Source organism: Mustela putorius, unplaced genomic scaffold, assembly GCF_011764305.1.
Source record: "Mustela putorius furo isolate JIRA1106 unplaced genomic scaffold, ASM1176430v1.1 tig00001451_pilon_pilon_pilon, whole genome shotgun sequence".
Classification (NCBI taxonomy): Eukaryota; Metazoa; Chordata; class Mammalia; order Carnivora; family Mustelidae; genus Mustela; species Mustela putorius.
In genome coordinates, this window is record NW_025421748.1 from 1249245 (window position 1) to 1265108 (window position 15864).

At 57.4% G+C, this 15864-nt stretch overlaps 1 protein-coding gene across 2 annotated transcripts; it reads right to left on the minus strand.

Moving 5' to 3' along the window:
* Positions 1-1192: 1192 nt before the first annotated feature.
* SFT2D2 (SFT2 domain containing 2) lies at positions 1193-15864 on the minus strand. Of its 2 annotated transcripts, XM_045087766.1 has the most exons (8): positions 15723-15864; positions 11014-11100; positions 10747-10832; positions 7086-7167; positions 5756-5791; positions 5613-5671; positions 3806-3835; positions 1193-1533 (listed from the first exon to the last, which is right to left on the minus strand). In XM_045087766.1, the coding sequence occupies exons 1-8, from the start codon at positions 15783-15785 to the stop codon at positions 1494-1496; spliced, it is 483 nt and encodes a 160-aa protein (XP_044943701.1). In that variant the 5' UTR covers positions 15786-15864; the 3' UTR covers positions 1193-1493. The 2 variants fall into 2 exon arrangements, with proteins under 2 accessions (XP_044943701.1, XP_044943702.1); XM_045087767.1 differs by lacking the exons at positions 5613-5671; positions 5756-5791.

A 15864-nucleotide genomic window follows, 5' to 3' on the forward strand; every position in this document is an offset into this window, starting at 1 on the left:
CCCCGGAGAGGGCTTGCTGCAGTGGCCCCGCACTGCCAGGAGCTCTGGCAATCAGGCCAGGGCACTCATGCTGGTCAGGCAGTGAGAAGCTGCTGGAAGGCACACTAACGAACCGTGGAGAGCCTCCGGAACCCAGAAGAGCTTCCCAAAGGGGAAACCCGACAGGAGACAGGGCAGTGACGTAGACCATGGGCAGGAAAGGCACAGGCTTGGCTGATGGCAACAGGCAGAACCGTTAGAGGGGGCGCCTCCAGAGCCATCCCGGGAAACACGGGGGACTGAAGCTGGAGTGCCCAGGCTCTGGGCCCAGGTCTGCCACCAGCCATGGCTTTGGGGGAACCCGCTAACCTCCCAGACCCAATTTCCTCGACTGCCAGTGAGATAACCGTCACTGGCTCTCATGAGGACTGGACAGGGTTCTGGGCACAAAGCAGGTGTGTGCGGTGCAGGGGGGCTGCGAGGCGAGCCCCGGCCATCCATGGCATCCTGCCCCAGGGTCTACGGCCCCGACTACTCCAGCGCAAAAACAGGCCCTGGTGAACGGTCACGGGTAGGCACACGTCCTTCCCGCGGGCCCCATGGTCGGGGGGGTGGGGGGGGCTTTGCCTTTCCAGCCCCTCTTTCCTGGCCCCATTCCAGGGGAGACGGAAAACAGAATCAGTTTAAAAGCAGCACATGTAAATCATGAGAAGAAAACCAGAGCAGAAAGCAGCGCGGTCTCTCACCTCCCGTCAGCCCTTGTGCAGAAGCCAATAGTGTCTGTTCCGTCTGCGCTTTGTCCCCAGTCTAGTTCCTGGTCAGGAGAAAAGCTATGTGGCGTGGGGGTGGGGAAGAAAACCCCAAGAGCAGAGTGTGCACTGGATGTCAGAAGACACGCTCCATCGTCAGGTGTGCAATCAGAACCAAGCCAAAATTCAGATTTAAAACCAACTCACATCCCCCCAAAGCGCTTCTCTCCACGTTACTCTGTGGCCAGACTCTCCACGGGCTTGTGTGCAGCTGTCGCGGGGCAGACCCCAGAGCAGAAGCGCGTGCACGCTGGGTGAGGCGAGGAGGGTCTGCATACTGAGGGCAAGTCCGCAAAGTCCCCGTCGACCTCAAAGCTCTGTGCCTTCCAGCCGCACCCCTGCCAGCTCCGACGGGGCTGCCCGCCGTCCCCTGGAGAGCCCTGGCTCCGGAGCTGACCTGCAGCTGCTTCACGAGGCTTTTATTAGGAGATTTCGGTGAAACAGCTTCTAACAAGGCAACAGGTGCAGAAGGAAGTCCACCCCACAAGCTACAGACCCCACCTCCCACACCAGGCTCCAGACGTTTGGGTCTGGAAGACAACACTATCTCCAAAAGCAACCTTCAAACATTCAGATCACAAGCAACACACTGATGCAGGAGAAAAGGCACGTGTCTGTAAGACAGAGGTTCAGGAGGTGTTTACAAAACTGTCCACCAGCTCCCGTCCATGGCGCCTCCCAGGGCCTGGCACAGCGGGCCGTGTGCTATGCCAGACAGACCGCAAAACACTTCTTCACAGCATCCCTAGGAGGAAAACACATGAACATCAGTGAGAGACCATCACCCCCCAGGCCCCTGTAAGTGGTCAAGACCCTCGTAATTCCTGGGTACCGAGAGGAGCACTCTACAGGGGAGAGGGCACCCTGACTGTGGGGTCAAGCTCCCTGGCATCCAACCGCAGGTTCAACATGAGCAGTACTGCCATGGGCAAGTGACCCATCTTGCTGAGTTCCAAATCCCACATCTGCAGGAATTAATAGTATCAAACAATGGACAGCTACTGACACGAGCCAAGGGAAAGGACTGGAAGAAAGCAGAGGCTATCGGAAACCAAGAAGGAAGAACTGTGCACTTAGAAGTTAACCAGAATTAGCAGATGCACTGAGAACATCAGACCCAGGTCGTTACTCAGGCCTTTCCTCATTCCTCGTCCTAAGCAAACAACAGGAAGCTGCTAAGAGACAGCCTGCCGGAGTTCCCGCGTACAGGGCACTGTCTGCAGTGACCGGGTACTTACCAACCTGCTGGGTTAGGCCTGTCCCAGGGCTTACTCCCTAGAACGCACATACATGGAAAGGACAGAGTGGGTCCCCAATCCATCACCGTCCCGCTCAAGGAAGCGCGGCCGACTCGGGCCCACGCGTGGCTGTGCGGCTTCCCGCCCCGCCCTGTCCTCTGCTCTCAGCCACACGGTGTCAAGGGTCCCGGGACAGTCACGGAGGGAGGGGGAGGTAAGCGAGTGCATCTGCGTGAGCAGGCACCGTGCTTTAACGGTAAGGTAATTCCAGCGCAGCGCTGGAGACACGCTCTACACTGTAGTCCCAGCAGAGGTGCTGCACAAGAAAGAGACGCGCAGTCAAGTAAGATCCCGCACGGCAGCGACCACCACGCATATCAGAGGACCTGGAAAGTTGCCGAACAAGGAACCCACCTAATTTTGCCTCACCCCTTCCCAAACATATGTGACCACAGAACCCTTTTCTGCCGTGTAACCACTCTGCCCGTGGAACATGGAGAAAGGTGTGAGCTCTATAAATGCCCGTCCAGGTCAAGTGCACAGGCCTGAAGGGCACTGAGCAGGCCCAGCTTCATGGTCAGAGGCACAGCAGTCTCCCTGTGCCCCGTACTTGGAAGGTTTCACCTCTGGTTTACGCTCTGTGGCTGCCATCTTGAAACTCTCGATCATTGTTTAACCAGGAGCCCACAGTTACGTCCTGCACAGGACCCTGAAAATGACAGACCTGGTCCTGGCATGATGATATATTCTGTGGGCAAACTGATAAGATCACGGGATGCTCAGGGATGAGCGGTTCTGGCTCCTTCCACATAAAAACCCAGCTGCCCAAGACAGTTCTACCCATACGCTTCTCAGACTAGCCCCCAGCGCCCCAGACTTGCTGGGTCAGCAGAGGATTTCCTAACTGTTACCCCCTGGAACGTACGCCCAAGCCACAGGGCTGCCTTTATGGTGAGGGGCCTGTGAACTTCCCATCGGGCACTGCCCAGCAGCTTCGAACCAGTCAGCAGCAGAGTCGGAACTCGGACACAAGCCTGCTTGTCCGCCTCCCAGCTCCCGTGCGGTCTCTTGTCTTCTCAATACAGCTCAAGACAAGCCTCCTTCTAACGAACAGGTACTGACAGACACGTACGGAAATTAAGCTGCCACATGACAGCAGGGTCAGGCAAAGATCACACGACAAAGATCATCACAGTTTTGAGAGGCTCCTCGATGCAAGTGCCGAACGAAGGAGGCGTGCCTCTGGGGAGGGCCGGGCCCGGCCCACGCTGCTTACACGCGTCCTCTCGGGCCACAGGGGTCTAGTGAGCCGCCCAAAGCCACACTGCTAACTAGCAAACCCTGGTCCTCCGAGTCCTCCTGGCCCTGCTGACTTTCCCTTCATAAACGCATCGGGAACATTCTCATCCGTGGGTACTACAAGAAAACAAGCGTGAGCCTGGCTCCCTCCACGTCTCCCTCAGAGATGCTAAAACGATCTTCACCTTTCCTCCACAAAGCTACGCACTCCAAGAGGGATTACGTGCACACGGGCCCTACGTTGTCTCAGGAGAACGTTCTGTCACCAGAACTGGGGTCCCGGGCCAAAGCCCGTCACCCTGCACCGCAGGGGAGGAGGTGGACAGGACCCTCAGCTTACGAATCTATAAAATGGATACATTTTACCTATTTGCCTGAAAGAATTTTAGTAAAGATAAAACGCGCGTTCTCTGAAAGCACCCGAAACAAAGGGCTCTCTGCCCCGAGTGACGGAAGGCACAGCCCTAAGCGCAGTCTTACCTGGCATAGGGTATGTAGGAAAGGCTGTACCTGCGAAGAAAAGAAACAAGAGACAAAATTAATGCAGGGACTCTCTGGAAGGAACAGGCCTCAGCTGTGAGGACGCCTGTCCCTAAGGGCCCAGACCCTCTCCGTCCTCAGCATGGGGCGTACACGCACACCTGTGCACACGTGCATGCACACATGAACACACGCCGTGCTCCAGGGACAGGTGGGGGGTCGTCGGTGGCCAGAGAAGGGTGACAGGCCCACATGGAGCCGACCCCGTCACCTCGGCCTCACGGGGTCAGCAGGTCCCACACAGCGGGACGGCGCAGAGCCCTAGCCTGAAACAACGCCGGCTAACACCCGGCGCAGCTCCCCTCTAGGATTTCACAAACCCTCAACAGAACAAACTGCCACCTGACCAGGAGGGTCTCCTGCTCTGCTCCTGTCAATTTTAAAAGAAGAGAAAACAGAACAAAAAGAAAAAAAACCAGCACCAACTACACTACGGATAACAACGTAAGGAAGTGAGGATTCTTCAGGAACCCGGGCCCAGAGCTCTCGGGGATCCTAGCTGCCTCAGGCCCTTCACCCAGCGGAGGCCCAGGCAGGCGGGAGACCCCAACGCTCACAACCAGCCCTGAGGAAAACACAACACGGTTGTGCTGGCGCGTTACTGCCGTCTGTGTGAGCCTGTACAAACGGTGAACCTCTGGAGAGTGGCTCCAGGTTGTCTATAGGCGAAAAAAGGCACATACATGTGGGTACCAACCCCGTGCCCCGGAAAGAAACAGCACATGAACATAAGCCACAAACCAGGCCCTCCGGTACCTACTGCGGACACCTGCGTCTCACTAAAATCAGGCCATCATTCTCCTTCCGTTCCCCATGGAGAGAGTCACTCCCTTGTGAACACAGTGAATCCCAAAAAGCATTTGGGAAGCGTATTTTGTCACAAGTCCCAAATGACCAAAGCGACGAGGTGCTCGGCAACAGCCTCAAGCCCCACCCTGCCACGTGGGACCACAGCCGATCCCTGGTGGCTTTGAGACCTGCAGCCCTCTCTCCTCGGCACCAGGGAAAGCATTTTTCCCTGAAGCGGACCAGCACGTCTCTGTGGAAACCGTTCAGGCCGGCCTCACACGTTCCTAAACTCTGGAAGGACCGGAGCGACCTCTCTGAAGCCATCGGTTCCTCCGTCAGCACAGCTCCCTGCCGGACGCTGGGCCCGTCTGGAAGGACCAAGGTCTCCGGTGCCGCCTTCACCGTGCGTGGCTCTTGAGCCACCATCCCCGGTTTTGCCAACAGCCTGCCGCGCACCTGCCAGGCCTGCCGCCCACAGCCACGCGGGTTTCCGTTTCATCAGCCGCCATCCCTCAGCTCCGGCTGACAACTCCCTCTGTGCTTCAGCGAAGTCATCCGTCCCGCCCCAAACGCAGCTCCCCCTTCCTACGGCTCGCCTTTCTTCGACGTCCGTCTGACTCACAGCCGCTCTCTACCAGCCCCTGACATACGCCACCATCCTCGTCCTACCAGACGGAAGTGACTGAGTCACACTGAGAACATCTCACCATCGAGCCGGAGCCCCGCAGAAGACAGTGCAGCAGGCAGCCAGCCCCCAGCCCCCGAGACCGCGGACGCCGGCTACCGGCACGCGGCTGAGGGCACAGACTTCTGCTCTGCCGTCTGATGCACTCGCATCCTTGAGAATTCTTAACTGAGAAGCTCCTATGTTCTTCCGTCCTCCCACTCACACCACACGCGCTTTTACCTGCCTCGGCCGCACCGTTCAGACGGCGACGTGCGAGGAGACATCACTTACCACGTCAGGGCCAAGGACTGCAAAATGCAGAAGATGAGCGCGAGTCCCTTGTTATGCCACTGAAAGGAAAGCAGACGGTTACGCACGGTGTGTGACAAGAGGCCTACGCCAAAAGGGTCAAGGAACTCAAAATACACGCTTACCCAAAAGGCAGAACACAGGGTAAGGGCAAAACACAACTAGAAGAGAGGAAAACATTAATTAATACAGTGACAACATGGGGGGATACTGCGAAGGCCTCACCATGCTTGGCAAACTTCCCACACTCACCCCCACACCACCAGACTCTGCTGACGCAGCAACCAAAGGCATCCTTCCTCTCAAAGCGCCGGACCACGGGAGCACCCGCGTTGGGCAGAAGAGTTAAAATCCCAGGCAAGTGAAACCAGCCCACACAAACAGATGTAAAAAGAAATGGATCCTCTTTGACTTTCCAATTTCCCCAAACTGTCTGCCCAGAAAATAAAACCACATCTCTGGTCCCTCCCTCACCCTCCCCATTTTCATTCAAACTCACTAACAGCTGAACTCACAGTCCTGTATTTGAGCCCCTCCGAAAACCCCTGTCTGGAGCAGGACGGAGGGTAACATGAGATTCCGGGCAGCCGGTTACTGGTTTCCATGTCACCTAACACTCTGACTCCTTCCTCAGAAAGTTCTTCCTGTAAGACCCGCCCGGACCACCTACATCCAGGCTGGCCAAGAGCAGTGGCCTCGGGCGGCCAGTCATGTCCATCCTCTCTGTCTCTCTACGGCTTAACTGCTCAGTAATCACGCCCCAAGTACTCTCTCCGCGGCCAGCACTGGGCCGATGCTGCACAAGGACTCGCGAGCACAGCTAACGTGGACGCGGCCTCACGGAACGCACCCGTCCCGACAAGCAACGGGGACGGAGATGAAACTAACCAAGTGCACTGACCGAGGCCCAAATGTCGCAGGAAAGGCGACTTTGACAGAAGGCCAGCGAATGTGGTCTAGAACGATGCTAAGGGTCACGCAGAAGGTGGCAGCCCGGAGGAGGAAGGGGCAGGGGCGAGGGACAGGAGCGACAGGACAGGGGGACGGGCTGCAGGTAGTGCCGTCGGAGCAGGGAGCAGAGCGGAGGGGCCCCGAGGGTGGCAGCCCCAGAGGCAAGCGGCGGCGGTCAGGTGCCAAGGAAAGAGCGCGCCCGCTCTAGGAGCCCAGACGCCCGCTCCAGCAAGCGAAGCCTGTGTTCGGGGTCACTGCCCCGGACTCTGCCGGGCGCCACTTTCCCTGTCACCAGGACGACCCGTGTCCCCAACAGTGCAACTGCTCCCAGCGGCCCACTGCAGGTGCAGCACACGGCGGGCGTCACGGCCGGAGCAGGACTCTCCCTCCCACCCGGAGCTCACAGCCATTGGGCAGTGAGTCAAGACGAAAGCAGAAAGAAGGGAGGAGGAAGACGAAAACCCAAGTCCCATGTCACAGGCGCGGCTCCCAGGCAGGCCTTACCAGCACCATGATCGTCGCGATCAAGCGTGTCGGCTCAAACATCCTCTTCAGCTGCTTCATCGGGCCCATGAGGAAGACGGTGCTGAGAGGCAAACACACAGAGGCCGTTCAGAGCAGCCCGGACCCGGCCCGGCCCAGGCCCGGCCCGGCCCAGGCCCAGGCCGCCGCCTCCCCTCCACCCGGCCGGGAGCAGCCACGGGGATCACAGCGGTAACGGCCGGGGACAGCGGGGAAGCGCCTGCCACCCGCCAACTGCCAGCCTTTCCGGCGTTTTGCGTACTGTCCCGACCCAACCCTTCGATGGTCTGCGGGGCGGATGACAGGAATCGTCCTGCTTCCTGTGCAGGCGAAGAAACGGAAGCCCGAAGGGTCTGCTAGCCAGGGCCGGGGCTGCCCGCTCCTCGGGTGTGAGTGCACGGGGCTTGGCTCCAGAACCACACCGGGAGCCCCCAGGCCTCCGACAGGTACGCCCCTGCCTCTTCAACTCCCACCCGTGGAAACCAACCCCAGAGACTCGGATCATTTTAAAAGAGAAACCACAGGGCGCCTGGGTGGCTCAGTGGGTTAAGCCGCTGCCTTCGGCTCAGGTCATGATCTCAGGGTCCTGGGATCGAGTCCCACATCGGGCTCTCTGCTCAACGGGGAGCCTGCTTCCTCCTCTCTCTCTCTCTGCCTGCCTCTCTGCCTACTTGTGATCTCTGTCTGTCAAATAAATAAATAAAATCTTAAAAAAAAAAAAAAAAAAAAAGAGAGAGAGAAACCACACCTGACGGGGTTAGGTTGCTGGTATTAAAAACGAGGGCACCTCCTGTTCTTTCATTCTCCCGGAATATTTCTACTGGTCATACCCTCTGTGAGTCGGTCAGTGTTTGCTACAGACAGACAGGACACTCCTGCCTCCGCAAGCCGGTGGGGTAGGGGTCGTTACGCTTGTTTGTCTCATGGATGGGACAAGGAAGCTCAGGAAGGTGTCCTTATCCACAGCCACACAGCTAAGAACTTAGCCCGCACTCAAACCCACAGCCACGGGATCCAAGGCCCTGAAAGACATCCGTCGTCCACTTTCGGTGTGGACTGGAACTGGAGAGGGGGCTGCAGGCGACACTAACCCACACAGACCCGAACCCCAAACCCCAGGGCGAGGTCTGTCATGTCTCCAGATTCCTACAGAAAGGCCCCATGTGGCATCACATGGGCAGGAGCCTGGAACGGCAAGTGTTTAAACATTAGCTACTGGGTGTTTGCTAAAAGCAGAAATTTTAACAATAAGCCGACTTCTCTTTAAAGTCCTGTTAAGTTTCAACCTGAATTCACAGCCGCACTCCCAGGCAGCACTGAACGAGACGAGACGCAACAGCCACGGCTGGCCTGAAACATTAAATACAGCACAAACACGAAACTGTAGCACATCAGAGGACGCCGGGGGGCTCAGCCGTTAAGCATCTGCCTTCGGCTCAGGCCCTGATCTCTGGGTCCTGGGATCGAGCCCCACGTCAGGCTGCCGGCTCATCAGGGAACCTGCTTCCCCCGATCCCTCAGCTGCTCCCCCTGCTTGTGCGCTCTCCCTCTCCCTCTGTCTCCCTGTCAAATAAATAAATAAATAAATAATAACACATTATAGGTAAAGCCATGTTCCCCGTGTTACTTCCACAGGCAGGGCTATGAAGACCCGGTCCTAGTAGGGTCTGCTAAATTGTTCTTCTGGACTGACCAGCACACTCTTGTGTTTATGCTCTTTTTGCAGCCTCGACATGAAACCCGCATCGTCTGCCCAAAGCAAAACCCTCCAAAAGTTCGTATTCAAGAGGGCTGTAGAGGCGAGAGGAAACATCACTATCAGAAGCATTCATAAATCAAGTTCTTGGAAGGCAGCCGGAGCCATGCACTCAATCGTTCGGTTAGTGTTTCCAGCCAAAAACAGAGCTGGGTTTGGGGATGACAGGGACAGGCAGGGCAGAGGTCCAGCCCGTCAAGTGGCTTAGACACTTGTAACCAGTCAGTGTAATAAAATGCTACCTGTGCTGTCCCGTAAACATATTTGGGACACAGAGTACCCTAGGAAAGAAGAGGTCACTGATTCTGGGCGGGGAGAGGGGACGAGAAGTCTCACAGGAGTGGTGACTTCTGACCCAAGTCCTGACAAATGAGCAAGAATTTCCCTAAAATGGGGGCGGGGGGCAGGGCACACAGAGGGAGATGCAGCGCAGGCAGCATTCTAGACAAAGACGTTAGCCCCAGAACCACCACAAGGATGTTTGGGGAAATGCAAGAGGCTGTGGAGTGGACCTGGGTCAAGCCAGCTCGCTAAGCGCCTCTCCCCTAGGCTCGCATGAGGCAGGGCCAAACAGACTGTGCTGGGGACGCCGCAGAAAGTGGCCTAGAGGGACATGAGGGAAGACAGAGAAGCCGCCCGGACTCCTGCAGTGGTTCAGACCGGAAGTGAGATGCGCCAGACCCAAGGGCGGCTCAGGTGGCGCCTGAGCCCTCCCCAAGCTCCGGGTTCAGATGGCAGCCGCCGCCCCGCCCAGGCCCCTCCTCCTCCCTGCCCTACTCCGTCACCGGTTCACATCTGCCCGGCCCACCCGTGAGCTCCAGGGGCAGGAACCAAACCACACAGTCTGTGAGGGCTCAGAGCCCCGCCCAGGTGCGGGTCAAGGCTCAGTCATGAAGCACGTGAGTCCCTCCCAGAAACAGTAACCGTGGAGACAAAAAGGAAGGGGTCGGCACCAAGTCAGGGTGACAAATCACAGGGGCCGGGGCTTGGACACCCAGGACTCTGAGGCCATTGACTGAGACACAAGGGAAGGGGGAGGGACAGGGAGTCACGGGGCTCAGGTTCCAGGGGGCCCTAAGGCAGAAGTCAGGCCGGCAGGACCTGCTGTCGGCACACGGCGGGGCTGAAGCATGAGCTGGACTGGACCTGGGCTGTGTGTGCACCTGCAGCAAATCGGGCCGCCCCCCGCTGGCGGCACTCCCTTAGCTCCCCCGTGCTCCTGAGCCTAGGGCCAGGTCTGAGATGGTCCTCCACTGGCAGAGCAAGAACACCCCTCCCCAGGAGCCTCTGGCCCCGTGAGCCCTTCTAAAGTCCCCACTCAGCCTCTGGCAGCAGTAGGCCAGAATGCAGACAGGACTGTGTTGTCAAGCCTGAAGATACCATTCAACCACTGCGTGCCACGGTTCCCTCGTGTAAAGCCACAACAGTAACTTCATCCCAGGAGATTTCACAAATAAACTAAGATAGGGGCGCCTGGGGAGCTCAGTCAGTTAAGCATCTGCCTTCAGCTCAGGTCGTGATCTCAGGGTCCTGGCATCGAGCCCCTCTGCGCCAGGCTCCCTGCTCAGTGAGAAGACTGCCTCTGCTTCTCCCTCTGCCCCTCTCCCCGCATGCTCTATCTCTCCCTCTCTTTTGCTCTTTCAAAAAAATGAAATCTTTAAGAAAAAAAAAGATACTAAAATATTTTGAAGTGACAGAAAATAAATGTGATGTATATTTTGTGGATTTTTTTGGATACAATGTATTTTAACAACCTTTGGTGTGAAACCAAATCCTTAAAACTATTAAAGCATCCTCCTCACGTCCCTGAAGTACAACCCACACCTATTTTCCCATCTAGTGACTGGCTAAGGTTAAATTAAAAAACAAAAAACAAAAAGCCGTTACCTCCCAATCGATGCGATGTTACCAAAGGTATAAAACACTGCGAAGAGGTACAGGCCCTTCCTGGGCACCCAGAGCAGGAAAGTCCCCTGGAAGATCAAGCACAGGGCGTTTGCGCGGGGAGGACCCCCCTGCCAGGCCACAGCCAGGAGTGCACAGGGACCCCCAGGCCCCTCCCCTCCCTCGTCAGTGCGCCCTCTCCTCCCGCTCTCATCCGTGCACCTCATGAGGGGCAGAAGGGAAGGCCAGGGGAGGGGAGGGACATCTTACCAACAGTGAGCAGACAATTCCTGCAGCAAAACAGGCAATGAAGCCCTTTATTCTGGTGCCCCAGCTCAGTGACGACGCCTCAACGACCTAGAATTTTCAAACGACAGATCACACATGGATATGCGTGTTTAAGCAGCAAGAACTAGGAAAGCACGTAATGAGACTGTGTGAGTGTGTCCCACAGAAGCACAAACAGAGGCTCCGACTCCCTCGCTGCTACGAGAGCCCTCCCGAGTCATGGCGCCCGGCTCCTTCTCCATCCACGAGTCTCCTCTCCGGCAGCAGATACGAGGTTCCCCAGCCTCTACGGGAACACCCCCGAGGTGGCAAGTCTCCACCATTTCACACACAGCACAGCAAGGCAGCAGGCCGCAGAGTAGCCCAAGCCCCGACCACAGCCCAGGCCGGACACGGACAACTGCAAAGGCGTGAGCAGCCCCAGGCAGGGGCCCAGGGAACGGGGAGCCACGTGACGCCGGTGCTCAGGCCACCGGGCATGGCCTCCCGCATCGACAAGCCAAAGTTCAGCAGGAGCTACTCCTCCCAGCATCTCTGAGACCCCAGGGGACGAAGGCTGTCATCGCGTCAGGGCCCTCAGCTGGATCTGAGGTGCTTTGTGCCGGCATCAGCCAAGTCACCCATGCGTGAGACGGATTCCAGGTAATTCATGACCGCCCGGCCCCGCTATCATAATTAATCCCTCCCGGGAGTGCGCGGTTGCCAACAACGCGGTCGCCAACAACAGCTCTGCTAACCGGGGAGCCTGCACGCAGCTCCTCCAGGTCAAAGAGGCCAGCCCAGAGCTTATGCCAGAGACCTTCCTGGCCACGCCATGCCAGGGACGGCCCCTGCCACTGAGACCTGCCTCCGGCCTCCTGCCCAGTGCGCCTGCAGCAGGCTCGCCGCGCGTGGCCAGCGCAGCCGCCATCAGCAGCGGGGGAAGCTGCCGGTAACACTTCCACCCCCGATGAAGAAGGACGACGTTGCCAGCTGCAAGAGCCCTGGGACGGGCAAGTCCTTCAGCCTGGACGCCCCCAGCTCAGGGCGGGCTCTCGGTCCTGTCCCCATGCTTCCTGCCGAACCAGAGGCCAGGAGACAAGGACCAGCGGCTCTCCCAGCGGTGGCCAGCCCTTGCCACAGAACAGCCTGACTTCCATCCACAAGAGACCCAGGACGAAGGGCTACTGTCAAAACGGGTTTTCTTCCCACCGCATAGACGCACACGAATTGAGAGAGGGAGGGAGAGGCACTCTTAACCAGGCTCCGACACGGGGGCCTGATGTAGGGCTCGATCTCAGGACCCTGAGATCATGAGCTGAGCTGAAATCAAGACGCGGACACTGAATGACCGAGCCCCCAGGCACCCCTGTTCCCCCATATTTAAGGGGGGGCTCCTGACACTGCCGTCCCCCAGCAGACACCGCACCTGCGGAAACATGGGACACCACATGACACCGCGCAGAAAGGTGCCATCGGGGACGGGGACACCCAGTGGGAACAGGGTGTCTGTCAGGGCCGGACAGATGGGCCCCCGGCTTCCTTGCTGAGGAAAACCCGCACCCAGAGTCACAGACACTCAGCGGGCCGACCGCGACGGTGGCGCCACAACCAGCTCGGCCTTCTGACTCACACGGGCAACCTCCCATCAGGAAGAAAATAAGACCAGAAGACGCCACTCCTCCTACTCACGCAGGACACAGAGAACCTGCTCGGCCAGGCAGAAAAAAAGAGGTGAGCTGCACGCGGGGAGAAGGGCGCCGCAGCACAACGGGACGGCATTCGTGGCTGGAGCACGACTTGGCGTCCACAGGGACGTCGTCAGACGTTCAACCTTTTTTTTTTAAGAGGATAACCCGTAAGGTCACATCACATGTCAAGCGTGAGCTGGCCTTGGCATTCAGAGACCTGAATACGGTCTGCGCAGGACGGTGAGGCCCCAGTCCCCTTATAAATCGAACTCAAGCGCAAGAGAAAGCAACTCTGCTTTCTTCCTTCGAAGCGAAAGTGACACGTCGGTTCTACAAGTCCCTCAAGCTGAAATTTCCACGCAAATGTCACCCCAGGGGGCAAATTGGGGGGGGGGGATACAGACAACTTTTCATCACTCGTGTCTCCCCACTGAGTGTAACTGCACTTGGTTGACCTGCACAGTCCCAGCAAGAAGAAAGTGCTGCTCCCCTTCTAACTGGGCTCAGCCAAAGCTCAGCCCTTCCTTTTGCCAATTTATAAAAACAGACTCAGTCGATATAAAACACCTTTCTAGGGGCGCCTGGGTGGCTCAGTGGGTTAAGCCTCTGCCTTCGGCTCAGGTCATGGTCTCAGGGTCCTGGGATCGAGCACCGCATCGGGCATCGGGCATCAGGCTCTCTGCTCAGCTGGGAGCCTGCCTCATCCCCACCTGCTTCTCGGCCTACTTGTGATCTCTGTCAAATAAATAAATAAAATCTATTAAAAAAAAAACACAATTTCTTAATTCATGGCTGCTGGAAGCTGTGCTGGGGCACCTTCTGGAAATTAGAGTAGCTTACATAGAACCTGGATAGAACTGTCAGTGATCTGCACACAAGCCATCTGACTAGCAGTTAGGAACAAAGGTCCCTTTGACTCTGGGACATGGAGAGACGAAAGGTTCTTGCCAAAACGAGGTAAAGCTAAGAACTGTTTGAGGAAACAGGGCTGGTAACCAGAAGAAGGTGAGAAATGAATGCTGCTTCCTACCACTCATTCCTTCCTTATCCCTGGACTCCTCTACGGAAAAAATGAAACCTATACTTTAGGACAGAAGCCCACTAAAACCAAAGGTTGAAGGCGTATTTATGAAGGGGAGGTATCAATTAAAAACCTCATTATGAGGCTATTGTTGGTGACTAGGCACGGCCAAGTGGTTTTTATGCCTAGTTTCATATGTAAGAGAAACAGAACTAGTCGTGCTTTTATTGTTTACGTTAAATGAATAAAAATTTGAAAAGCATTCACTTATGGTGACCTCTGACAACTTCCATAATTTAATTTGAAGAACCCATAAGGCCACGAAGTCCAAGTCACCACGGAAAACAGAAATTTCAGCACAGAATCTCCAGCCCTGCCAGCTTCGAAGCCAGGGCAGACGTGAGACGATCAAGTCAATACCCATACTTTAAAGGAGGCTCGAATTAGTAAAAATTAAAAATTAAGCCAAGAACAATCCTCAAAATGAATTCAGCCAGCTGCAGGATGTGTCCCAGGAGTCCGGGACTCAGGAAATGACATACAATGAGGTATGAAAACAGGAATGTCACACTCAGGAGAGGAGATGGACAGTGGGACTTCACAATGAGAGAGAGGCACCTTGCCTTTCTTGAACAGATTTAAGATGGGGCGGAGCTTACAGCCCTTTCCAGCCCTTCCCTGTGTCCAATGAGGACATGCAACACCTTGGGTAAAAGCCAACTCAGTCTTCGCATCTTCAATCTGCACTAATCACTCACTCTTAAGGGTCTGTTTCTGATTGTTTTCTATATACAAAGTATCTGCCTCGTCTTGCTGTCAACACTGTAGCACTGGAGTCTCCAGGATGACCAAGTGTCTCGCTCTGGAGCCCCAGTGGCTGCTCACAGCAGGATGACCGTCCGCAGGGCATAATGCTTTCAGAGAATGGGCAACTGTCCACTGCCCAGGATTTAGTAGGCCATGTGGGGACTGACCTGACAGTTCCTAACAGAAGCCAGAAATCAGAAACAAAAAATGCATGAAATTACTCCTGAGCCCCCACCCACTAATAAAGGCCTAACCCTAACCCTAACGCAACTAAAAACCCACAGAGTGGCTCAGTGGTTAGGCCTCTGCCTTCAGCTCAGGTCATGATCCCAGGGTCCTGGGATCGGCATCTGCTTCGGCCTGCTTCCCCCTCTCTCTCTGCCTGCCTCTTTGCCTGCTTGTGATCTCTGCCTGTCAAAGAAATAAATAAAATCTTTAAAAAAAAAAAAAAACTTAAAAAAAATACATAAATTAAAATCCAGCGCCAGTGTCGAGCGCGGGTCTTCGGGGTGAAGTTCTGGGGACCGCGCTCTGGGGCTGCGGGTCCCGGAGGGAAACGCAGACAAAACCCGGCACCCGCCGAAGCGCGGGAAAGCAGCAGCGGCAGCAAATCGGAGAGCGAGGCGGGCCGCAGCGTCGCCCCGCAGCCGGGGAAACTGAGGCACACACCGGAAGGTGAAGTGTCCTGTGTGGCCCGGGGAGGAAAACAGGCGCAAACGCGACGGAAGCGCAGGAACCCGGAGACGCGCGCTGTGGCTCCGCAGCCCGGGCGGGAGCGAGACCCTGACCCTGACCCTGACCCCGACCTTGACCCCGACCCTGACCCCGACCCTGACCCGCCCGCACGCGCGGCGTCCGGGGATCCCGGGGTCCGGAGTCCGGCGCGCGGACGGACGGGCTTGGGGAACCGGAGCGCCCCGCGGAACGTCGGGGACACGCGCCTCGACGCCGACAGGGGCCCGCGGGCGGGACAGGGACCCGACCCCGAGCCTCGACGCAGGGGCGGCCGCGGGCTCGTCGCAGGGACCGGCCCGTCCGCGCGGACCCTCCCGCGGTCCTGCCCCGGCGCCGCCCGTCGAGGGGGCCCTGGGGCTGCGCGCGGCGCGGGGACGCACAGCCCCGGGGTCCGCACAGCCCGGGGGTCCGCCCGCCCCCGCCCCCGCCCCCACACGCCCCGCCGCGGGCGCGCTCACCTCGGCCAGGCCGCCCCGGTCCTCGCAGTCCTGGCCGCTCAGCACCTTCTTCAGCTTGTCCATCGCGCCCGCTGCCCGCGCGCCGCCCCCGAGCCTGTTGCGCCCGCGGAGCGCGGCTCTTCCGGGTGCGCCGCCGCCGCCC